The sequence below is a fragment of the Amblyomma maculatum genome, chromosome 1 (genome assembly GCF_055883805.1).
Source record: "Amblyomma maculatum isolate TAMU_Amacu chromosome 1, ASM5588380v1, whole genome shotgun sequence".
Lineage (NCBI taxonomy): Eukaryota > Metazoa > Arthropoda > Arachnida > Ixodida > Ixodidae > Amblyomma > Amblyomma maculatum.
In genome coordinates this window covers 97,272,318-97,297,928 of record NC_139344.1, presented here as the reverse complement: position 1 = coordinate 97,297,928, position 25,611 = coordinate 97,272,318, and the positions used below count along the sequence as shown (strand labels likewise).

The 25,611-nt window shown below is 44.8% G+C and overlaps 1 protein-coding gene across 1 annotated transcript in view; it reads left to right on the top strand.

Moving 5' to 3' along the window:
- Positions 1 to 25,611, top strand: part of LOC146203264 (uncharacterized) — a 173,090-nt gene that overhangs the window by 126,535 nt on the left and 20,944 nt on the right. The window contains exons 11-14 of the mRNA XM_084588635.1: positions 2,183 to 2,234; positions 8,057 to 8,332; positions 19,521 to 19,619; positions 21,758 to 21,892. Of these exons, the coding sequence (XP_084444761.1) occupies positions 2,183 to 2,234; positions 8,057 to 8,332; positions 19,521 to 19,619; positions 21,758 to 21,892 (562 nt within the window). The remainder of the gene's footprint in view (positions 1 to 2,182; positions 2,235 to 8,056; positions 8,333 to 19,520; positions 19,620 to 21,757; positions 21,893 to 25,611) is intronic.

Sequence of the window (25,611 nt, the reverse complement as noted above, 5' to 3'; positions counted from 1 at the left end):
GAAATCGCATAATTATATGCATTCAGGATTGTGCTGTAGGTATTTGTTGTGCAGCCAAGCTTTCTGCGTGGTACACTTGTTCATGTTTTTAAAGAAATGACTTTTATCATATAATTTACTAGGGAATCTACTAGACATGAGAAGGCAGATTAGTTCAAAAAAATTTGATACCGGTGGACACTTATGTAAACTTTTTTCTCCAAAACTGATGTGTTACCCTTACTGTCCAAAGAATCAAAGTATCGTTTTTGCTCCTCTGTTGTTTTTCTATTGCTTGTTGTTTTATTTATTTACTTGTTTCATTGGATATATTGGAAGCTTTCCTCATGTAAAATCACTGTCAAGCTACATTCTAGTAAACGGGGCAGTACTTTCCATTACAAATTACAAGTGGGTCGCTTACTCATTTCGTACTGATTGTTTTATTATTTATTTTTTTACATTTTCATTCCCAGACCACATTCAGTACTTCATTGTAAACTATACAAGCAGTTGTCCATAGAAGATCAGGTGCAGGTAGTCCTTTAGTGCTTCATTATGACTTGTAATTTTGCAAATTACAGTAAAAATTCTTTCTGTGCTGTGTTCAGGCATGAAATTTTCTTGTTGTTTTGTTATTGCACAATGTACAGTCTTTGTCAAAAGTATACGGCCCAAGGATTTTTGTTTTGAGCCCAGTAATGAGGCTCGTACAGCAACTCTAGCGTTCTAGATCTCGTAGGTGACAATTCACGCCCTCATTCTCCTCTAGCTTACATTAATATTCCGGTATTGCTGCCAGCAGCGCCGTTACAGTGCTTAAAAGCGAACCTCTTGGGCTGCATACTTTTGACAAAGACTGTACCTTATTATCACCATTTGTTTAAGCCAGTGATTTTCAAAGATGCTGAGGTACTTCATCTTTTACTGTAGATGCACAAGCTGTATGCAGGGCCTCCTGCTTGTCTTGCTGTTTAAAGCCACAAGAGCGCAGGCAGTGTGACTAGGCCATTGCCGCAATGCTTGGCGGTTGTTACAAACAGTCGCATGTAATTTAAGAGAGCACATTGTTGGGCTAGTCGGTCATACATACTTAAAAAAGGGAATTGCGCCCGTCCATGTCCTCTCCTCGTCCGTGTCTTTTTTTAGCGCAATTCCCTTTTTTAAGTCGCATGTAGATTGGCTTGGGAGAATTTTAAAAGCACTGAAGATTTGTGAGCTCATATTGTTGGATTTCATTCAGATTTCGTACATGCATAATTCATATATGTTCTTTCTCATCACCCTACTGACGCATGTTGAAATGTAGCTTGATAAATGTGGTCTGTCTGTCTTTTATTGGTCTTTCATTATACAGAAGGTCTTTAACTTGCAGTCACAAGTTCCTAACAAGTTATAAGGATCAGGTTTGTCAGAGTTACGTTATGTTCTACTGTAGCTGACTTTCAACTGTGACAAAAGGAGCTACATGAGGAGAGCCAACCAAAGCACTAGTGAATGAGCTAAAGGTGATTCTAGGAAGCTGCTGCATTCTCATGGGAAGAGAAGGTTGGGAACAGATGCGTATTATATTTTTGATGCTATGTAGTTGTCTGTGTGCGAATTTCATGTTAATTATTGGACCAGTTGGTGGAGCGACATATTCAAGAAAGCTTTGCGCAAAACAAGACGGGACACAAGGAATAAACGTGAACACATACACGAATACAAACTTGAAACTATTTTCAGACGCACTTGTTTGTGTTTCTTCCTTGCGTCCTGTCTTGTTCTGAACAATTTTTTTTTTTAATGTGTCGCTTCATGTTCCTGTGCAGTGGCTCTCTTGTAATATATAAGGTGTTCAGTGTTAGGCTTTCTGGATATTTAAAAAAGAAGCACATTGTTAAAATTCTACAAAATAGAATTGTCTTTGAAGGACACTGCCTACAAGTTTTTGATATAAATTTGCTTGCTCGCTGCACTAAAAAAAAAAAAAAGTGATTAATTTTTGATGAATTTCAAAGTTTAGGATGCTAATTTTTCTCAGGTTGTGCCCACCCACTTATGTGAATATCTTTCATGTACTGCTCTTTTTACTTAAAAAAAAAAAAAAAATCTGCAAAGTCTTATTTTGAACACCCTGTAGGATAAGCTGATTGTTTATTGAACTTCATGCATATTGAGAACTTTTGCTCATAATTTCTTTTATGTCCTTTCTCTTCAGAAATTGCAGTTTCTGAACAATTTTGGTCTGACAAATCACCTGAAGAAAAAGGGTAAGTTTGTATCTCACTGTAGAGCAATTACTAGATACCCATGATATTTTTCCACCTTTTGTTATACATGTAATATTCGTCGCAGTATGCACTTTAATTACATTACAGTGGATTCCTATTTCGATGAACTTGGTAAAGATGAATTGTCAGATAAGGTGAACAGTGTGAGGTCATTTGGTTGGTTTCCTAACGACTCGGTGTGAAAAAAGTCTGTTTATGAACTATTTCACGTGTTCTTTGATTAGATTGAACTTTCACAGCAACGGTGAACCACAGAGGGCTGTCGTAACAGCACTTCCAACACTTCCAGCACATCCACGTAGTGCTTCCAAGGAACAAAAAAAAAAAAAGAGAGAGAGAGATCATGAACGTGCATTTGTGCAAGAAGTACCCCCAAAAGATGGATTCTGCGCACCATCACGGAGGGCTGAGGGGAAGCTTGCAGCCCCAAAATACGGCCTTTGCACACTACCGGGGAGAACTGCAAGGAAGCTGTCGTGCGGTAGCATGTTTTTTGCGAGAACGCTTTCTTGCTGGCGTGGAAAAGGCAGGGCATCATTGTGCCTATATTGCCGGAAATCTGACATAGCATCGCGCATGTGCCACATGTTGTGTGTTGCCTTCTCCGGATTGATAGATGCATATGCGTAAAGTGTGCACTCTCGTTCACTTGAGCTTTAAGGCATCCATGGCCACATTTTCAATTGACACAATGTCGCAACACTCGTGATGGAGGCACAGAGATGGCTGGATATCAGCGTTATATGCATTGTTTGTGGCGTACGAAAAGGCCTGTTTGGGGAATGGGTAACAGCTATGCTACAGATGGGGTGAGATAAGAGAGAGCGCTACCTGGCACTGTCATTGTGCTTGGAGCAGGGTGAAAAGCGAAAGTCAGAAAAAAAAAGTAGCAGCCATTGTCGCATGCAGTACGAAAGATGAGAGAGTGAAAAATGGAAACTAGACAAATGCCATTTCTAAGTAGGATAATGTGGGCTAGTGTCATGCTCTGTTTTCAGCTCACTTTATGCATAGTGCAATAAATGCTCTATTTGTAATTGTTTGCAAATCTCTTTTATTGATTGTTTTGATGTAAGATATATTTGGACACTCTGTTAAGATGAACTTCAAACTAATTTTCTGGCTCCTTCCAGTTCGCCTTAAGGGGAGTTTGCAAATGACTACCACAACAGTGGTCGAGTTATTTGAGTACATATCTGACTGTGTGCAGGAAGTGCAGGACTTACCCCCCAGTGCCACTGGGTACCTACTCATTTTTCAAAAAGTACAAGTTTTTCATTGGCGTGATGTTTGGCTCCTTTGGGGTTAAATGTTTGAAAAATGGGTCTTGGGCTCCACAATGTTTAGACAAGGAAAAAAAAGCCACCTTGTTCGATGGTATCATTCATCCAAGCTGCCCTTGCATCTTAAAAATGCATTGTGATTTTACAAGATTTAATGACATTTTCAGCTGATGACATTTGCATGTGATGAGAGCAGTTGATGTTATTAAGAAAGAGTATTTGATGTTATTAGGTTCAAATTACATTCCCACTAAATGAATTCAAAGAACTCATTCAAAATGAGTGCTTACTTACACTCATTCGTCATCAAAACAAACATAATAATAATAGTATGAAGCTAGTTGGAAACTAAAGGTTTTGTTTTTTTGGCTTATAAATGACTTCTTAACAGTAACAACTTAGCCTTACTGCATCCTGTCACTCTCTTGATGTCTGTAGCACGAGGGAACCTTCTTGCTGGTCATTTTAATTAGGTCTCTTAAATCAGCTTCTTTAAATGGTTCTTTAGGGTATACTGCTGAAGTTTTGTGCAAACATGCAGGAAAAGTTTCGAGATAAGAAAAAAAAAAAAAAAAGCTATGGGGGTCACCTTTAAGGGTATGATGTGATAGCGTAGGCTACCCCCCCCCCCCCCCCCCCCCCCCCTCCACATATGAAGCTCTACTTTAACTAGGCCATATGAACATGCCTGCATAGCCTAGAGGTAAAATGTCTGGTTCGGAATGCAAGGGTCCTGGCAGACTGATTCTGATACGTATCAACAAACGTATCATTCTCCCATATGAAAGGAGAGGCCTGAGTTGGCAGCTTCTGCCAAGCGTAACGTCAGGCAACCCTACATCCAGCCAGTGCGCGGCCATGTCAGCTGCCAGCGCCATGCTCGTGATTTCTTGCTCACAATGCTGACACTGTATTTTCTGGCGAATGCTATCGTGTTAATAAATTCTGCTGAAAGATGCACCCCTTTTTAATACAGATGTCATGAACCCTTACTATTTGATGACTAGGGTGGTATTTCTCCACCGGCACTTTCTCTTTAAGAGGTTTTGCTAGAGAATGTGCAAGAAACCTATGCCGTGTCCTAAGCCCTCTTGATATATTTTGCCTTCAGTGTGGTGTGCTGCTAAGCTTGATAGCCATCTTGTGGAGGGGAAACAGTGTTAGCTGCATACCTGAATCCTGCCCCATTATGTAGGCAAGCTGGCATTTGCTCAATGCACTCCAAAATTGCGAAGTGAGTGCCACAGACTGCTCATCCAATGGCTGCCAGGCGCAAACTGTGGAGCTACAATGGCTGCTTTGCGCTTCCACCTGACCTCTGGGTCAGCGTTGGAAAACTTATTTTGTCAAGGCTAGTCAACCTGTTTAAGTGGGGATGAGGGGATCGGAGCAAACTTTCTTATTTTTTTTTTACTTAGAGGGATGAAATGTGGCAGGCTGGCTTGAAATGGCATCAAACAGAAAGCTATGAAGTTTCAAAATGATAGCTTCAGTAGTTCTTATTTTATAATTGCTTATATGTTGGTCACATGTTGCTTGCTAGTGGAAAGCCTGGCATGACAGCAAAATGGGCTCTGGGTCTGCAGATGTTCTTAATACTTACTAAGGAGTATGGTTTAAGTCAAGATTCTCCTCAATTTTTTTTTTAACTTTTCTGCTTTTTTCCTAACTGACTGAGTATGCATCTTCTCTTCATGTTTAGAAGGTATCACACTCTAATTGCTGTGTAATAAACAATGGGGAGCCTAAATGGCAAATCTGAGACTGTCTTGATGTAAAGCACATTTTAGCAATTACAACAAAACAAACGGGATAAAAATTCATGCACCCATTTCGACGCTAAACTTTCCACAAGAAAAGTGATAAGCTGAAAATGAAGTTTCTAGAAAACGAGCTTGGAAAGTTCTAAACTGGCACGCACTGCCTAAAATGCTCCTGCACTGTAATGTTTGGTGTCTCTGGCAGCAGGCAATCTCTTAACCCTTTGTCCTTTCAAGAGAGGGGATTTGTGCACCTTCGCTGGGAGTCTGGAGGCACGGAAATGGTATCTTCCTGCGAGTCGGTCAGCACGAACTTGCGCTCTGTTGCTGAAATCCGATTCGCAAACACTCGATGCTTGCACTTTTGCCGTTTCTGCGGTTCTGAGGTGAGCTTTAATAGTGCAACGTTCACTGGGTGAATATTCGGCACTGCGATGATCAGCCGCCGGCGAGTGAGAGGAAGTGAGCTTGCACCCGCGAGCGCCGTATATCTTTGATGGCATATGATTGCCTTCACTCGCTGTTATCGGCCGTGGGCACATCTTGGAGTTGAAAGACACACCATAGAAATGTGTCTCCGCTGCTCGGCAGTTGCGCTGCGATGACTGTTGCAAGACGACTTCTCCGTTGGACAAACTTGCAACGGGACGGTCGTGTACGGCGACACTCACTGGCGTGTCGATTCTCAGTGACGAAGTAACGTTGCATCTGCGGCTCGACGGCAAGAGATCGTGGCACGTCCGCATGTGGCGAGACGCTCGTGCGCGGCGACGCTCACTGGCATGTCGATCGTCACCAATGAAATAACGCTGCACCCTTGCCTCGACAGCGAAAAATCTTGGTTCTTCTCACAATCGCTGGCTGGTGTCCGACTCGGCACGAGATCGCACAGCACGTCGGGCGCGTACTTCGTCGATTCTGAATGGGCGCTCGGCTCGGCAGAACCGCCTGCTGATAATCGCTGCTTCTTGCTGTGACAGGCTTGAATTTTCGCTTCCTGTAGTCATGCTTTGTCCAGAACTTCTTTTCGAACGTGCGATGATTCATTGCGCTTGGTCGAAGCCTCGAAACACAAGAAAAGGAATTGCTTTCCAGCGACGGACAAAGCAGACGCTTCCTGCGCTGGCTGCCATTATGCCGTGGCACCAGCCAATGAGGAGGCATCTTGCAACGCGCTGCGACGCAGAGCCAATCGGAGCGCGGCATTTATTGGCTGCTTCGTGCTGCCGTCCTGCGGATTTTCTTTTTTTATGCGCTTGCCAGCTGGCAGAGAAGGAAGGGAAGGGCTGGGACAGAGTCGAAGCTTCTAGAACATTGTAGTCGAAGAGTCGGGCTTTCCAACGACACCAAAATGGCGGCGCTCCATGGTGGGAAAGACTAGTAGTCACGCCGTGAACTTGGCACCCTTTAGGCAGTTTGGGGTAGAGATCTCGATACCGGCACCGACAAAAATATTTATTTAGAGTCCTTAGAGTTTGTTTTTTGGTGAAATATTTCGGGACAACATAAGCTTTGATACATGAGCCCGACGCAAGTGGGGGGGAGCCGATTGTCGGGCTGAGCCAGCCCGACCCGTCCAGGTTTACACGAGCTCATTTTTGTCGGGCAGAGATAGCTGCTGCACCGTGCATCGAGCAAGTGAACCAGGCGCAGACGGGAGAGGAGGAAGGGAGGAATGCTCAGCCGAACAGCTCACGGTTCCGTCCCCGACCAGCAAGGAGGCAAGAGAGGAGGAGCCGGCTCAACGCGTCAGCGTATACATGCCTCTCTCCCAGCGGGTAAGGTCGAGCCAACCCACCTCACGCAGTTGGGCTGGCGGGACCTTCCGACGGTCGTCTAGCTCGACCCCCTAGCGTATACATGAGCCCGACAGCCGATTTTTAGCCCGACAAGCCCATCCTACCCGACTTTGTCAGTCTCATGTAAACCCCCTGATAGAAATAATGTTGTAGATTCCGAAAAGCGTACTTTTCAAAAATCCATTTTTTTTTTTCCGCGATTTTCGCCAGCAAGAAGCAATTCAGAAGAGTGCGAATAATACACAAGGCATTTAATTACTGGCAGGGAGAACACAACATAAGAATTAACAGGATGCACAGTAAAATACAAAGCTTATTCAGTGGCGTACAAAACTAAGAGTACGACAGGGAGTAGGAACCCAGAAACGACGTACAGTCCATGACAGGCAGTAATATACGACAAGAAAAAAAAGTCGTATGGACAGTCTAAACATGGTGAAAGATTGTCGTCGACGCGGCGCTGGCTGGAAAGCGGCTGGCTTGATGAAATGACCACGCATCCGAAGCCTGTACTTCAGCCCCTAGCACGCCATAGAGAGGCCACACACCCTCTTCCACTGTGTGCTTCCCGATGACCGTCTGTCTTGGCGCTGTTCATGAGCACGGCAGTCTTGACAGGCCGGGCCGCGCCTGGACTTGAGCAGAGCATTGATGAACGACCGGAAGCGAACGAGACAGCTCAAGCCTCGCTGCAAGCCTCCTCTTCCGGTTTCATCACATTCCAAACCGGAGTGCCTTGCACTAAGCGCACATGTGCATCGCCACCACGCGACGTCAGTATACAGTTGTGGGCGTTGGTCTGTGACAGGGAGTTAAGAGGGTGCTATGACAATGAAACCATTATTTGGAATTTAAGGCTTACTTTAGTACCATGCTATCCTCTTGCATTCTTGTCTAGCTTAAGCTGCAATAGCAGGATTTCGTGGTTGTTCCTCACATTGATTGCTTTGCATTTGTAGAGCTGGAATTGGAGCTATTTGTGCGGCACTGGACTCGTCTCCACGGGTACGAGGAACGGTTCTGTGTGACACCACCACATCTTCTAAAGCCTACGGATCAGGACGAGAAACTAGCATCAGCTAGCCAGCAGGAGCAGCAGCTGCAGCAGCAGCATGAGCAGAAACAGCAGTTGTCTGGCCAGATGTCACCGCAGAAGAACGTTCGGGAGCCTGACCAGCAGCTGAAGCGTCAGTTCCTGCTCTTGTTGGGGCTCTCATCTTGTGGGACCAATGAAGGCAAGTCTGGCATGTTGTTTCGTGCTCTGACACTGCTATTACCGACCTTTGCCTTCAATGTAATGCAAAAAAGCCCTGCACTTTTGTAAAAGCCAGTTGCCTGGGTATAACAGTCCTCACATCTTAACTGAATAAATTTTCCAGAGAGAGCTGCCAGGAAAAGAATGCAGTTAATGATGTAGAAGCTGTTTCTTTGTGATTTTCTCGAGCTTATCTTTTTTTGTCACCTTACTATCTTGCGACAAGCTTTTCTTGGCTTTGATGTGGTCGACTTTTATTATTTTTGTTCCATTGAGAAGTGTGGTCCTTGTCGAGTTCAGTGAGAGGAAAATGTCGGAGGCACTTCTTATTCTTGATATTATGAAAAATGGAGGACATGCATTTTAGCAAGCTTCTTTTGACAGACATTTTACGAAATTTGGCACTAAAGCCTACATAACATATTGCTTGAGAGAAGTTGTTTTATTTGAAATGTTACCTCGGCAAAAATCACGATTTCTCACTCGGGTTCACCCACAAAAGTTTTGTGAACCTGCGAGCTCACAAACTCAGACATACGCTCGGGCTTACTGAATTCGTGACTCATCCAGAGTCAACTCCTGACTCACTTCGACTCACGACTCATCTGGGCCTACTCACTTTTTCCGACTCGCAACTCGTCTGGACTTTTAGATCGTGACGGATTATAATCTGCGCCTTAGTCCGAACTCGCTCAAAACTGAGACTATTATGTATCTGAATGTGAATCTGGACTAACTCACGACTCAAGTCATGATCTGAATATTGGCTTGAATGAGCCTGAGTGAGTCAACTCATGAGTGATTATGCCAGCCTATGGGAAAAGGGAATCTTCAGTTCAAAGCATATATGAAGCGAATAGCTGTTTTGTTTGATTAATAATAAAGTGAAGTGAATTGTTTTGAATCGAAATGGATAGTTCTCACTCCAAATGTAGCAGCGAAAGAAGAGGGCAGCTTTTTTTTAGTACAGTAAAAGCTCGTTAATTCGAACTTCACGGGACCGGGAAAAAGTTCGAATTATCGAATGGCCTCGAAAAAACTGACAAGAACCATTTGTATTACAGTAAATGTGCCGTATTTAGTCGCGTAATGAACTCGCTCGCATGATGAACCAACCTAGCCCCGATTTGTGCCTACGAATCTGATCCGAAAAAAAAAAAAAAAAAAAAAATGAAGGCCTCAGTTGTTAGCGCGTCCCTCCGTTTCGCGCTGTCACGGTCCACAACATATTCCTTGGCAGTGCATCAAGATGCTGCGCAGCGATAACGGCGTGTTTATCTTTGGCTTCAACTCCAGCAGGGGGAGGGGGGCAAGCGAACTTGGCAAAGAGCCAGCGCTTGTCCCGTTGTGCAAGCCTCCTTTTCAGTACGCTCGCTTTATCATGCTATGAGCGACTGGGGCGGGCGCCTGCCACTCCAATCATCGGAACGCTCGATATCAGCAAGCGGCTTTTGAAGCGAAGGGAGCTAAAAGCCAGCGTTATGATGACGGCTGACTCACGTGCTTCCACTGACAACTAATGGGTAGAAGGATGGATGGCTATCGCAAAAAAAAAAAAAAAAAAAAAAGTTCCCATAGTGCTCGTCCGAGATCTAGCCTTTCATGGGCATTGGCTGGGGCCGCGCCGACATATATTATGTTGAGGCATGGAAAGGAAAGAAAAATAAAGAGCCTCTGCCTGTGCCACATAGTATAAACTTATATCCCTATTTCCAAATTAGCAGGGTTGGAATTAACGAGTATTTAGTTGTGAGCTACGGAGGTTGCGCAGAAGAGAGAGCAGGCAGCCGAGACCGCCGTCCTCTCCCTCCAACGCCGCCGGCCGCCGCGGCGGTCATGGCGCCATTTAAGTTTTACCCATTCTTCCATGGCTTTACCTGGTGTCATCTCCTGTCCCCGTTTTAGACGAGTGCAGCCTCTATTATGCCTTCCGATCGCGGAGGTGTTTACTTCTTTTTTCTTTTTTTTTGCCGCTTGATGTGCGCCAAGCCGCCCAGGCGTGGCGGTGCGGAGTTCGAATTATCCGTAGCGGAACCGACTCGCGTTCGAATTAACGGGCTTTTTTATACACAGATCTCTATGGAGCTTGGCCGGACCAAGTAGTGTAGTTCGAACTATCCGAAAATTCGAATTATCGAGGTTTGAATTAACAAGCTTTCACTGTAGCAGATGTGGTTTGTGGAATTCACCAGTGCAACCTAAAAAAATAAATCTACGTAAATATTACGATACAGTAATGCAGCACAAACACAGAAAAGACGGGAAGAAGACAACTAGCCTGAATTGCTACCTGTCATCAATAAGTAAATATGTATGCTCTCAAACTAGCATTTGCCATTGTTTAACCAGCAGCAAGCTGCAGTGCACTAAAGCTCATACCATAACGCATGTAAGGGCTGCACCTTTTTTTTTCAAGATTCGAGGGCCAATTTTCGGGATGCTGCCTATACACGCAACATACAATTTTTTTTTTCAAGTAAAAATAGACCAGTCAGCGAATGTACGACGTTTACCATTCAGTCGTTACTCGCGGGGTCTTGCAACTCCGAGCTGGTGCTGTGCTCTGGTGCACATTCTCCTCACAAGTCGCAGTCTTCAGTCCAATCTAAACTGCTTGCACGGCTTGCCTCGAAAAGCACGCCTTTTGTAGCTGGTGTTCTTCAACACATCCTTCTGGTTGCACCATCTTCGGACGCACTTCTCGTGCACGTCAAATTTTCTGCCTGCCACAAGCTTGCCATGTTCGAGGGAAAACTTCGCTACTTTCAATTTAAAGCCTGCGGTATAGCTACCAATATGCTTGCCCATCGTGCTAGAATGGCAACACTCGACGACAATTCACGAAAAATAAAGCAGAGAGCACATAAGAGCTGCAACTACGGCGTGCGACCATGCCAACCATGCTACCGCTGCTCATGTCCCTTTGACAGTCGCAAAACAAAGCTGGGATGGATTTTTTGATTTGGACATCTGGCTTCTCATTTGTAGCGGGTGGTGCTTGCGGAAGAAAAAAATTTCCGCAAGTGTCCTAGCCTATATGTAGGTGACCCTACAGTCATATGCCTTCACAAAGATTTCTCTCCGCAATGCAAGCTGTCGCTTTATTGCCTTCATGGTTGCTTCCACATCCCCAACCATGTTGGCTTTCTCTTCTATCCCTGCATCCCCGGCATCTGAATTGGCATCGAGCAGTTGTCGAGACAAGAAGTGCCTGTTCAAAAGTCATTCCGGCCTGATGCTGTTGTTGGAGTATTGGACAGAACAGGACAATGTGTGCTGTGGTCTCTCCTGCTTGCTGGCACACCGCTCACATTACGTCTGTTCTGTCTGCATGCCGTCCACCACACTTTGCCCACCAAAGCTTTGTCCTCAGCACCCCCTTGCAGGCCTCAAAAAGCAGTGAGCTCCCGACGGAGTTGTCAAACAACTACTCCTGCTTGATCTCCGCCTTCCCGGCGCGATATATGCGGAGGGTCGACTTCTTTTCGGCGACTGCCTTCCACCGTTGCGTCTCAGCTGCTGAAACCCGTTCACGCAGTTTGCCACAGCTCAGGCTTGTGCCCTTCAGGTCGCATGAATCCGGTAAGGGAACTTCAGATTTAGCTGCTAGTTCACGCACTCTCTTCTTCCCTCTTGAGGGTACTCTGCAGTACAGGAGGTAGTGTTGTACACGGCAAAACCCAGCTTCGCTACCGCCTCCCAGGCCTCGAATGAGGACCACCCGATGTCTCCCTGCACCACCTCATCGGGTTCAGAAATGTGGCGCAACAAACACAAACACAAGAGAAGATACACAACACACGCGCACTTCTTCTCTTCTTGTATCTTCTCTTGTGTTTGTGTTTGTTGCGCCACATTTCTGAATACGATGCAGCACCAACTAGCCCCTCAAGCCGTTATTTTGAGACACCTCATCGGGTATTGATCGATGAGTGCCAAGAGCCTATCTTCCCACTTCACGTTGCTGCCACTCAATAAACTCCCAGGTAGCCGATGGCAGACACAACACTGCATTGACAAAAGTGAGTCCAGGAACCATCACTGCCTTCCGCAAGCCCTGAACCAATTCCATGCAACTGAAGGCCCACAGCAGACGTGTCGTCAGTACCCGCTGGCCTCATAATGCAGTCTCGCTGATCCATTTTTCTTGCGCGATGATGAAGTCCGCAATTAAAGCGAGCTGAACTCCCAGGTATTGGTATGACGACACTGATGGGATCACTCTGTCCTACAGCCTTAGTGATTGCCCATCCCTCTCTGCCTTGGGGGACCTCCAAGTCATTATTACACTCTTCCTGGCACTGAACTGCAGTCCCAGATGATCGGCTTGTACACTGCACACATCAGGAGCGGTTGCAGCCCCACTATTGTATCCGCCACTAATACATTATCATCTGCATACAGAAGAGCTGGAAGCTTTCAATTATATAGGACAAGCCGGATCCTGCTCTGCATGTCTCCAGATCACTCAGTATCAACATTAACAAAAGTGGGGATAGAGGGCATCCCTGTTTCAGGCCACATTCTTCTGACTGAAGGCCCTGCCACTCTACCACCACGGACATCGCTGTGTACAGCTCCCGCAGCCGATCTACCACTGTCAGGGGCACACCCTTCTCATGTAGTTTCCACCAAAGCAGGGCATGGTTGATTCCATCATATGCTTTTTCTACGTCCAGAAAAGCTCTTCATATTTGTGCTATTTCAATGTACTGCGTGAATACGAACAGATTATCTTCCAGATGACACCCAGAGCAAAAGCCATTCGAGAGCTCACCCAAGATTTTTTCCCATTCTGCTCAAGCTTGGATGCGACGGCGTAGCACTTGGGCAAAGACCCTGTAAAGTACTGGGGTAACTATGATTGGCCTGTATGACATGCCGTCGCTCCGGTCTCCAGTTTGTTTGTACAGAAAGAATATACAGCCTACAAGCCAATTCCTAGGCATATCTTCTGATTGAAGGAGCTCACTAAGGGACTCCCGCAGGGCCTCACTCTGGTTTGGTCCCATTCACTTCAGGAGGGCCACTGGGGCCGGCGATACCGATGCCGATATGGATTGTAGAAGCTTGCAGCAGAGGGAAAATATGACAATGATGATGACCTGCGACTTTGAGTGCCAACCGTGGGTGGAATCTGGAAGCTCCTGTGCGCGTGCATTTTGAAGGCTATTCCCGCATGAGTCGTGGAAAATTTGAATGCGGCGCTCACACTTTTTTTTTTTCTTGAAATAATTGTTTCAGGAAATAGGGGGGCGGCCCTGGCAGCATTTATAGTGTAATCTCAAGTCCTCATCGTGCAGTTCTTCATATGCTGCTGATTTTAATTATGCTGAAAGATTGTTCGGAAATTCAGATTTCAGGCATAATTCATATTCCAAACTTGTGTGGCACTGATTGACACATCCCAAAGCCATGTGCTGTAAAAACTCTCTGCAGTGCAAGATGGAATCTTGGAATAGAAAAAATGGTAAAAGAAAAGCTTTCATTCATGTGTAATGCGAGTAACGAAAGCTCACCGGAAGTATTTATTCATATGAAAGCATTAATAGGCTATGTTGTGTCAGCAAAACCTGAGGCCAAAATGTGCCTGCAAAAGCTGAAACCAAAATTAGTTGGTGGTAGTGGTCGTGATAAGATAATTAATGAAAATGGAAACGCAAGCAGTGATAACATGATTAGTGATATTGAATTAGCAAAAATTAATTAGTGATAGGGAAATTAAGGGCAAGATAATTAGTGATAAGGATGCTTTCGCATTTCGCGGTTGCCTTGCGAGGTGAACTCGCTCTGCGCTTACATGTCCAAGGCATCAAAAAATGGTAGAAGTTCAACTCTGCTTAAACCTTATTATAGAGACCATATGGTGCCATCGTCACCTCGGCAGAACAGCGCCGCCCATAAACACTCGCCAGCAGAGTGCCAAGGCAGCTTAGCGGTGCAGCCGGTTCTATTCTGCGAGACGAACTCGAGCATGTCTCCGTCGTTCTGTGGTACGGCTTTGAGAGCTTAAGTAACCGCAAGGAGTATTTTTCGACAAGGAAATCTTGAAAAAAGAAAATCCGCCCTCGGCAGAAAGTGCATTTTTTTTTTTTTTTTTTTTTAAGCTGCCCAGCGCATGTCATTTTTATAATATATTTGAAAATGCCTTTGCATGCGATTTCACCATGCTCTAGGAACATCTTTGGTTAGTGGTTGTGAAGGCGACTTCGACGACAGGAAATGCGCTTGGACTTCGCTTTCGTCTTATTTTTGTTCTTGTCAAAACTCACCTGAAGATCAAACACCGCCGAGCCGTGTAGCCATGGTGCCATAGTAGTGGTAGTTGTAATGGTCAGTGTCACGTAAAATGAAAAAGATGCTGCATCTTTCTTTTTTGGTAGTAAGCTCAAACGATTCAAAATAGACTAATAATAGTTGACATTCCAGCTTCAACCTTGCAATGAGAGCTGGAAAAGAAAAATAAACAAACAAGGCAAAAGTAGGACTATATTTTGGTAGGAAAAGCAAACAAACATACTTTCAGGACTCCCTGCACAGTTATTCTACAATGGCTCACCGAACCCAGCCTTGAGTCTGCCAAACTTAATCTTAATATAAGCAAAATGAGTATTATCACCTAAGCATCATTTTTACATATATGGCAGTGCTTTGATTGAACACATTGAAGCTTAGGAAATGCTATAATATCAATATGTTTCTCTCAATGTGCTGCGGAGGTTGTGAAAAGAAAAGTTGATTTTCCTGCTCTGAGTGGCCATATTCTTTCGGATACCTGCTATGATAGAGGGATCTTGGGAGTATTTGTCTTTTGCTCGTCTAGGCGTTCTTTCAGCGCAGGAAGTGCAGTGCAATTGATCGCACCTGCCTTGATCATTTGAAGGCAGTAGCCCAATACTGCCAAAACTGTTAAATACAATTGAATAAAAACACAGTGTGATGTGTTGTAAGATAAGCCACCAGACAACTAAGAGGGCATTCTATTGCTAAAGGAATCCCTCTGGTGGCTCGTTTGCATACGTGTTCTACTTTCTCAGCACATCACGATAAGCCGCATATCGATGAATGTGAGGGGATACGACTATGTAGGTAGTTTTCTATTTGGACGTGAAGGATTCCTGATAACTGAAAGCCATTCCTTTTTACATACCTTGAAACACCAGTGAGAAACACCGTATTTAGGCGGGCCAGGAAATGGGCGCTGCTAAGAAAATACGTAAACTGGCATCAAATGCAACGCGAATGCGAATGCAATTATGGCCTTGCCTTACTATACGTCGCAATCAGGAAATCTCATGTTCACTAAAACGCCAGTGGGAGATACTGTATTTAGGCAGGCCAGAAAATTGGCACTGCTGAGAAAATACGTAAACTGGAGTCAAGTGCAACACGAATGCAAAATAAACAACAGAAATATATGTGCTACTCGAGAAGCAATGGGTGCGGGACCTATTAATGCTCCAAATGGCAATCTACGTGCATTCAAAATAAAAAAAAAACTGCGTAGTATATGCTCATTTCCATCAGTTAATGTATCTTTTTTTTCTTGTTCGCCTTTTATATGAAGCTGGTAGCAGCTTTTGTGACTATGTGGTATTGAATGAACTCTGCAATTAGTGATTTTATTAGGCGAGAATGGCATGCCACAAACAAATGTTAGCAAATTTTAAGAGTATTAATGGAGAGCTCTCAGCACGTTTTCATTAGTTGACAAACGAAGAGAAGAAAAATGACAAGTTCATTGGAATAGCAATTGTTCATGTCTCCTATCTGCTCTTTCTGTTTAGCGAAAACAGTAAATTCTCTATAACTATATCAGCGAAAGTAGCTGCCCAAACATTGTTTTTGCCCATCACAAAAGAGTGTAATGCGGCTCGAACGATGATGGTGGCTGCCTTTTTCTTTTCCGTGCTGGGCTTTTCATGTACACAGGCGGGGAAATGCTAGCGTTGTAACTTAGGCTGTTGGGTTCCTTCGATTTCCAACTGTCAATAAAATGACTACAGATGGAGTGCGGCTTCGACTCGGAGACTCTCGTGCCATTACTCCTGTGGAACAGAAGGTACAAAGCATCCGGTTGCAACCAGATTAAAAAAAAAAAATTCGGCACTTTCCAGATCACACAGTAACCAAATACGTAGATGCATGCTCTGTCTTTCAAACAACCGTGCTCAGGTCACCCACCACTCATGCTTTTGTGAAAACCCGTAAAAATGAATCGACTTAGAAGCATCCGACGAGTTTGCATAGCTGCAGGTGCAGCCAACAACGCACCACATTTCGCCAGACTTCGTTCAGGGTGCGCACAGGTCCTTGAAAACCCTGTAAACCCTTGAATTTGAAAATTTCGTTTTCAAGGCCCTTGAAAATCCTGAAATTTTTTCTGCTTCTTGAAAATCCTTGAATTCCTAGCGTACTGCATGCAAATGGTTATTAACATAAAAAAAAAACGCAGTTAAAATATTTTTATTTTCAATAATATGTTTCAGTATCAGCGTTTCAGGTGTAAAAAATTAGTTTGTGCTAATATAGCCAATGTTGCACGACGGTTAGCCACATTGGAGCCACTCGCTCTGAAGCCAACTTGAGCTGATCCGATTTTGGCGCTTTGTTATGTAGGTTGATGGCATTTTATTTTTACGTTGGTTCTGCACCCGACTTGTTGCGGCTGAAGCATCCGACTGCAAAGCTAATGCCTGGGAAATGCAAATTTCAAGGCACGTGCCTTCACAACGAAGCTTGCAAAGACTGGATTGCACCAGATACGATGAGTGAGCACCGCGCAAGATGCAGGCCTTTCAGCAAGACCTTCAATATAACCACCATGGGCGAGTCGGCATTAAAGAGCCATATGAAGAGTGCTAAGCATGCTGGTGTCATGAAGATTGGCTGATTGCAGCCAACAGCTCGATGCGAAAGTATTTAGTTCCAAGTAAGAGCCAACAGTCAGCCGTCTTGCCTCCTTCGCAATCGGGAAAGCTAGATGATGCTTGCAAGGTACACGAGCTGGTGACGAACACTGAGATTCTGTGGACTTTGAAGGTTGTCACATCACATTTCTCCTATCGGTCATCATCGGAAACAGGCCAGCTATTCCAGCGTATGTTCCCGGACAGTGACGTGGCCAAAGCATTTTCTTGCGGAGAGAAAAAATGTGCCTACGTAACGTGCCATGGTCTGAGGCCCTTCTTTTTATCTGCATTGCAGTGGGAGATAAAAGATTGTGATTACTACGTGGTGCTCTTTGACGAGTCCATGAACGACTATCTCCAGCGGAAACAAATGGATGTTCACATCCGGGTTTGGAATTCCGTCTCACAAGGCGGCAACGAGGTACTATACCTCGGTGTTTATGGGGCACTCTACATCCGAGGACATCCAAGGAAAGCTGCTGAGTGCGCTCGAGCCTTTCCCTCTTGAGAAACTTCTTCAGAGATCAATGGATGGTCACAATGTTCACCTCAAGTTACTCAAGAATTTCCAAGAGCACCTGCATCAAGCATACCAAGTTCAATGTCAGAACATTGGCACCTATTGCCTCCACACCATGCACAGTGCCTACAGGGCAGGTGTTACAGCAAGTAAGTGGGGAGTTGACTGTCTGCTCTCCAGTCTGAGTGCACTTTTCCATGGTTCTTCTGCAAGGAGGGAAGACTTCTCAGCAGTTACCGCTCAGGAGACTTTTCCCCTGAACTTTGTTGCACACCGGTTTCACCGGCTTCAGCAGATGTGTATGCTGAAAAGGCAGAGGCAGCTAATGATCTGAAGTAAATTGTCAGATCCAATAGCCTGAGGAAGGCTGCACGAAGCAAGACTGAGGAACTGTGTAGCCTCAACGAGAAGATGCAGGAAAAGCAGCAGGAGCTCCCCTCAAGTTGCCATTAGCAGTTTTGCAGAATGGATTGCTCTTCGACATTGGTGCAATACATTGCAGGGTGTTTTTCAAGACTGAACATTTTACTGGCTTTATTATGTTGGCTTAGTACAGTGTTGGCTTTGCACAATACAAGCTGTTCCTTGAAATGTTTCTTTCTCGATTTTGTTCAGTAAATTTGGTACCTGATATTGAAAACTGCTGCATGTAGCATTGTGTTGAGTCCTTGAAAATACTCCAACTGGGCCTTGAAATTCTTTGAATATCCTTGAATTTGCCTGTTTTGAATCTGTACAAACCCTGTCGTTTCACCGGACATATTCACACAACTACCCGAACTTTCTGCTCTCCTAAGGACATGTTACGCACAACACCATCTAAGCATTAGGATTTCCAATTTCCACGCAAACCAATGACAAAAAAGCGTGCTCCAATGCGCAACAAGCAAAGCGCCGGCCAAGATGCAGTGCCACCTGTCCAGCTGTCCGGTTCCTATAATGAGCGAAACCATACGCCGCGTTTTTCTCTCTCTCTCTCTCTCTTTTGTGTGTTGCTTCCGAGATAACATGCGTTGGGGGGGCTAGTTGGTCATGCTCGTATATTTATATAAGCGCAGCAAAGCTGACAACAATTTTCAAGGTAACGGTTGGATGGGTATTTGCTGAGATGTGACCGATAGGGCGATAGGTCCAGTTTGCGGACACACAAACTCACGCAAATGTTAGACAATGTTAGACAGTTTTGCTAGGCTCTGAACCTCCGGATTAGTGCCTTTGCACTAATAGGGTCACGCACCTTCACGTGCCAATGGTGGTTCGCTGCGCCTGCACCGACAAGCTTGATCGGAGAATTTTATGCATTGTGAGAAGAGCAACATGTGCCTTTGGAGTCGCAGAAGCCGCAGGGTCCACCGGTTGTCAGAGATATTCAAAATTTTCTAATGTATTTGCACAACTCTGCATGTTTGGAATTGATGCTATGAAATATGTCTTGCACAGTTGTGACTTCAGTATTTCATTTTATTACTTCAAAGGGCTCCTTTTTGCGGTGCTACTTGAAGGATGGGGTTATAAAGAAATGGGTATTACTAGTTTCAAATAAAGATAGTTATTGTCTTTTCAAGTAATGAATTCACCCTGAGGATTCCAGTGTTTTTCAACAGTTTTTTTTTTTTTCTTGCTTTGTCTTGTGTCAAACTAAGGTTTTCATATATCCTATGCTGTTGCATCAGAACTGCCATGAAATAGTTTAGCTGCTAACTGTTTTGGGTTGTGGCCCTCACCATTTGTTTCAGATCGAGAAACCATTTGGCGTGCCATAGTGATGGAGCGATCCCGGCGTAATGGTGCAGTCTGCAAGGAGAGCTCTCTCAGCAACACTAGTCACAGACCAGGTATGCAATGTCTCTCCATTGGCATGTTTCACTGCTTTTCATCTCATTCACTGCGCACTTGGGCATGTTGCCTGGCTTTAGAAAATGTCTGCTACACAGGTTTGCTGCCAGTGCAGTACAGTGGACTTCACATGCACCAGAAGTGCTAAGTGCAGAAAACTAGGAATGCCACTTTCCGTAGCCAAGGGCCATCGGTATATTGTAGCTTGATGAGTTTTTCCTCTGCACACAGTGCTCTTCTTGTCTCGGCCCAAAGCTAGAACTGGGTCGGCCATGGATGGCTAAGAGCTTGCCAAATAGGTTGTTTGTACCTACCTAGTGGCTGCGTGTATTTGTGGATCTTGAATTTATGCTTTCAGGTTGTCTTCTGTGATCCGTAATCACTATCAGGTGGTGTAAACATGACTGTAGTAGGTATCTGAATGACAAGCTATAAACGTTGCAATTTTTTGTCTAGGAAGTGTTTGTGAGATGCACTAACCTCACGGATTATTCAAGGCCAACATTTGTTTAATGTTGGTGCTGTGCAGCTTGCTGCAGAGGGTTTCTAAATATTAGCTCCAGCCATTCATGGCACATATCCATATCTCAGCAGTAAATGAAACTAACAAAAAACAAGTTATATACGGGTCCCTTCAGCATGAAATGAACAACCAGTTTATGCAAAAAGGTAAATATTTTAATTATTTCTTTACTAAGTCATTAAGGCTGTTTAGAAAATGGTAATAAGTATGCTTGTCATACATAATTCAAAGAGTAGTCGTTAATTTAATGCTCAGACAGTTCCTTTTTATAATGGAGGGACCTGCGTACAGCGGAATCTCGTTTACACGATTCTCGCGGGACTTAAAAATTGAAACATATTATCCGAAAATAGTATATTCAAAACAGGCCCCAAAAGGTCGTGAATGAAACGTGCTTGGCACAGAACTTAATTTTATTACCGCTCTTTGAAAAACCTGTCATTTTATGCTGAACGTTTAGTTTCCCAGTGTTCAGAAGCAGACTTTTCTGACACTCGTAGAAACAATTCGCAGCTTCATCGCTTAGTTCTGAACCCGCGACAAAGCCGCAAAGAGTGTCTAAAACTTGGCGCTGTGCCAACTTTGCTGAGAGCGTCACCCCTGCAGATTTCTTCAAAAGATAAACACTGAAAGATTTTATCCACGCAGCGCGTAAGGCCAGTGCTATGGAATGAAACAGTGAGGGTGCAGAACTGACGAACCTCCAGCTGTAATAAGAAAAAAAGAGAGTAAATTCTCAGCAACAAAAGTAGTGGGAGACGTTCATTAGGTGAGCAATTAGAACTCAAGCATCAGCCATGAGCATCTCCGTTGCTGTGCTTACTATCCATTTCTTCCCTTCTCATTCCTGGTAACACTTTTTTGTTGCCTCTTAGAGGGAAATTTGAAACCACGCGAGTTTTTCATATATTTCCGTAATCGTATTACGCGAGAGCAATATCTGCATGGCTACGCTTAGGTTCGGCTTGAAAGTAAAGACATGGCTTTTGCACATAGTAGTTTACTCTATGGTTTCAGCTTTATTTATGCCATAGGGGAATCATTTCACATATGAGCACCCCTTGCCTCTCGTCGTTGACAATTTAAATTCTCATTGGGGTGCAGAAAACTTCAAGTGGTATGGGGCATCGTCTCTACGTCGAACTCCGGGGCACACCACCGTCATAATGTTCGAACGAACCTTCTGTCCTAGCAGCTCGTTATCATTCGCCTCTGCCAACTACCGAGTTATCTGTCTTTTTCTTCTTCTTTCTCTTCTTCTTTCCCTTCTTCTTTTTTTTTCTTCCTTCTTTGCTCTTCGGACAGGAACGGCGAAATAGCGAGACTGTGGCCAAGGTAGCTCTCGCTACAAAAAGAAATTGTATTATGCCGAAAAACACATTATTAAGCGGAGCTGTATCAACAATTTTTCAATGTACATGTGGTGATACTGTGACTGAAATGGACAGTTGTCAAATTTAATTATAAAGTTTAGCTATTCATTTTTCATTGCGTATTGCTACATAGCGGTGGCACCTTTTGAGTATTGAAATATATGCATCCCAATTATGCGCCACATTATTAAGAAACTGCTGTTCTTATCACTGGCTCACAATACTTTTTTTCTTGTGGTAGCCATGACGTCAGCCGGGTACCTGCAGCGACGTGCATTGAAGCGGCAGCTGGCTGCAAGTGTGGAGTCCCACCAGAATGGTGTCTGTGCTACTGCTGATGGACCACCCTGCCGCAAGCTTCCTTCTGTTCAAAGTGGTACGATTTGCTTTTCATTGGGGATCATGGAATACATGCTCTTTGCAATTAGTTTAATCACTAATCCCTTAATTTGTGCCTCTATTATTTCACACACACTCGTTGACATAGTCATAAGCTACCACATTATGCGAAAGACCAGCAAACATAGGTATAAAGCTGTGCTTTAACCATGCCATATGAATGTGCCTGTTGGCCAAGGGGTAGCGTGTCTGACTCAGGATCCAATGGTTGGTGCAATTCTCAACGGAGTTGCCCAAATTGGCAGCTCCTGCCAACTCGGTAGTGTTATGCCACGTTGGTATCTGGCCATTTCACTGGCTGTCTAAGTTTTCAGAAAATGGGGCCTTTAATGCTCTCCCTTTAAAACATTGGAAGAATTACGGAGGCTGTAACCTACATTTAATGTGCAGTCGATTTCACGTGTATCAAACACACATAGATTTTATTATTGCTTGTGTAAAACTGTTACAATATTTTCTTGAAAGCTTCATACAAAGTATAATAATGCTGTTCACGTATATCGACCTCCTGTTCAGTGGGATATAAACCCTTTTGCTTTCACGAACGTACCGGTACATTTTCGCGCTTCCCCCCCAGAGTGTCACCGACGTACCGGTACATTCTTTATTGTGCATTCAGGCACGAAGTTGGTGCGCTTAAACAGGATGCGCCATCTGTCAAATACTTCTACAAGTTCGTATTTTCACCCTGCGATGCGTTGATACGTATACAGTCGAACCCGGTTATATCGAACCCGGTTATATCTAACCCGGATATATCGAATTTTGGTTATATTGAACTCACGAAATATCCTCTTGAAAATCCCATGTAAAAGTATAGGAAAGCCGCGTCATATATCGAACTCAAATTCAACGGTCGTTCGATATATCGAACTCCGCACCACGCACTGGAAAGTGTGCCTTCCCCAAAGACGATCGCATTACCCTTGGCCATTTGCCGCATGACGTTTTCAAGCCACGCGCGGAAGGAATGAAAAGGAACAGTTCGGCGATGGCTGGTCTGGGCAGAGCTGCGCCCATTCCCCAAAGGCGCGCGCATCTGCAATCTGCAGTTATTGTTTCCCGCGCGCCAACACATGACGTTTGCAAGCCATGTGCATGGGTGTGCCCATTCTTTTGCTGAGCTATCTCTCTCCTTCAGCACGCGCAACGCATGCGCCAAGCCAGCTCAGCCTGTTTTCAGACAGATGTCGGATGCTTTCTCCAGCATGTGTTGCGAACCCTCTGCGTGCGGCGGCGTGGCAGCGGCCGTGGCTATGGCGTCTGCGGATGTTAAGAAGCGGCAGTATTTTTTTTCTTTTTTGCGAGAGTCATCCTTTCTTATCGTTGTGCTGTACGCGCGGCGTAGTGTAAGATATGGTGGCTGCGGACGTTAAGAAGCGGCAGGTTTCTTTTTTATTTGCGGGGATGTTTATTTTATTTTTTTTTATCATTTATCCTTGCATGTATGAATCAGCGAAAGTATGCGGTCAGCTGCTGCGATCATGACGCCCGCCCCAAGCGCGGCGTGTTAAATCAAACCAGGCTTGCGCAATCAAGCCATCACGGGCACACTGCCAAGTTTGCTCCCCGCCACCACAGGAGCTATCAAAAGATAAACGCGCTCCAACGTTATCGCTGCGCATCTTGGCACGCTGCCAGTGAGCTGTGGATGAGACGACCGAAATGGACTGACGCGCGCCATCGACATGCAAGCGAAAATGCTCGCGATTTCTGCCACCGCGGCGACACAGAAACCTTATTTTGAGCTGCCGTGGTGGCTCGAGCAGCGAGAGGGACGCAGTTCCAACAAGTTTGAAACTTTTCGCTCTGTCGCTGCTGCTCGTCGCTGACATCGCTCAGTCGCTTGCATATGAGCGAGCTGGCCTTAACGTTTTTTTTTTTTTTTTTAATTCTCGAGGGCAAAAGTGGAAGGTGGGTTCATTATGCGAGTGGGTTGATTACGCGACAAATACGGTATCGTTTTTTCGCATCGTAAGTGCCGTCACAGGCCGATTTCTGTATATCGAATTATCGATATATCAAACTATTTCGCGATCCCCTTCGAGTTCGATATATCCGGGTTCGACTGTATACCGAAAAGTATGGAGCGACCTCGCCCACCCCGGCCACCTTCTTTGTAGGGGGGGGGGGGGCAGTGTGCCTGAAAGCAGCCTGGCATGCTGCTTGTTTTCAACATGACACTACTATCTTGCAAGAAATCAGTTGTTTTAAAGCGATAGCCTTTAATGGTTCATGCTCGCGAATCGTGTCCGTTCATCCATAACGCTTTCGTTACGTGGGAGGCGGTAGCTGGCTGCTTTCGTGGCCGAGCACTAACTGGACAGAGGGCTTCCCGACATTACGCTTGGCAGGAGCTGCCAATTTAGGCCTCGCCTTTTATATGGGTGGGTGATATCAGAATCAGCCTGCCAAGACCCTTGCATTCACATTATCCCTAGGTCATGCAGGCGCGTTCATACAACTCGGTTTAAAGCAGAGCTTTATATGTTGGCTGGTTGTTTACGCTATTGCGTCATCGCGAAGGTGCTAGTGAAAACAGAAAGAGATGCTGTAGTGGGGAGCTCCGGACCACACTGCGATAGAGGCTTTCGCCTCATCGCACTTTAGTGATCTAAAGTTCCCCCTAGAATTTTTTGTGCACTGGTTGTCATACAGTGAAGCCAGCCTAGCTAGCCAAAGGTTTGTGGCAGCTCTCACGTGACCTGCATTACTGCTGAAGGCAGCGCAGAAATCAGCTGCACCCTAATGAGATAACTGAGATAATATTGCATTTGTAGTGTGCCTGCAACAGAATTAGACCTCTTATGATACGTGGCAGATTCTCTGTAAGCAGTGTCTGCTGTGGCTTTGATGTGAAGTAACATAGGATTAGTGACGCACGGTGAGCGTTGTGCTACTAGTGTGCCAGCGGGTAGCACATCACTAGAAGGTGCGTTATTTTCTTGCGTGCACTGTATTCACGCTTAAGTGTTACAGGTTAGCTTGTTTGTTGCCATGTTTTTGGCATAGAGCTATCAATCTTATGAACAGTTTCACAATCCTTTTCGAGTTTGATATATCCTCCGAGATCATCTGTTGCCATGGAGACTTGAAACACACTTGTGCATGCATGCGGGCTGTACAAAGGATTAGTGCTTTCTTAGCGGTCTGTGCCTCCTCGGTCTTGTCCTTCGTTTGTTTTCGCTGGTTCCGCTCTTGTGCACGTTGCTTGTCTTGCTGTCACAATGTAAGGATGAGACGTAAATAGTTCAGACCCTTTCATAGTTTTAGATGGGTGTGGATATGATGTGACATATGTTGAAACCAGCGTGTGTTGAAATGCACTTGCAGAGCTTGGGCAGTGAGTGCCAATTATTGTTGCACTCTCAAGCAGTATGGACATTTTAATGTTTGTGTACTGCTCAACATCCTCTCGCTCTTGGCAAATTTGCCTACAGTTAGATTTTTGGAAGTAATAGTAAAGGCTGTAACTAGAAAATGGGCTTCTCAGACTCATTAGTACCAGTATCTCAGGCAAAGACAAAATGATGATGTTTGCTAGTGCAAAGTGGGCTTCTGGGCAAGCAAGAGCTGTTAAGTTCCTCAGTCCCTCTCGTATCACTCTAAATTATAAGTCACACTGACTGTGCTACAGGGATGTCATAAAACTTGGAGAAGGAAAAAGGACTTTGTCACCTCTAGCTTGGCTGTTTT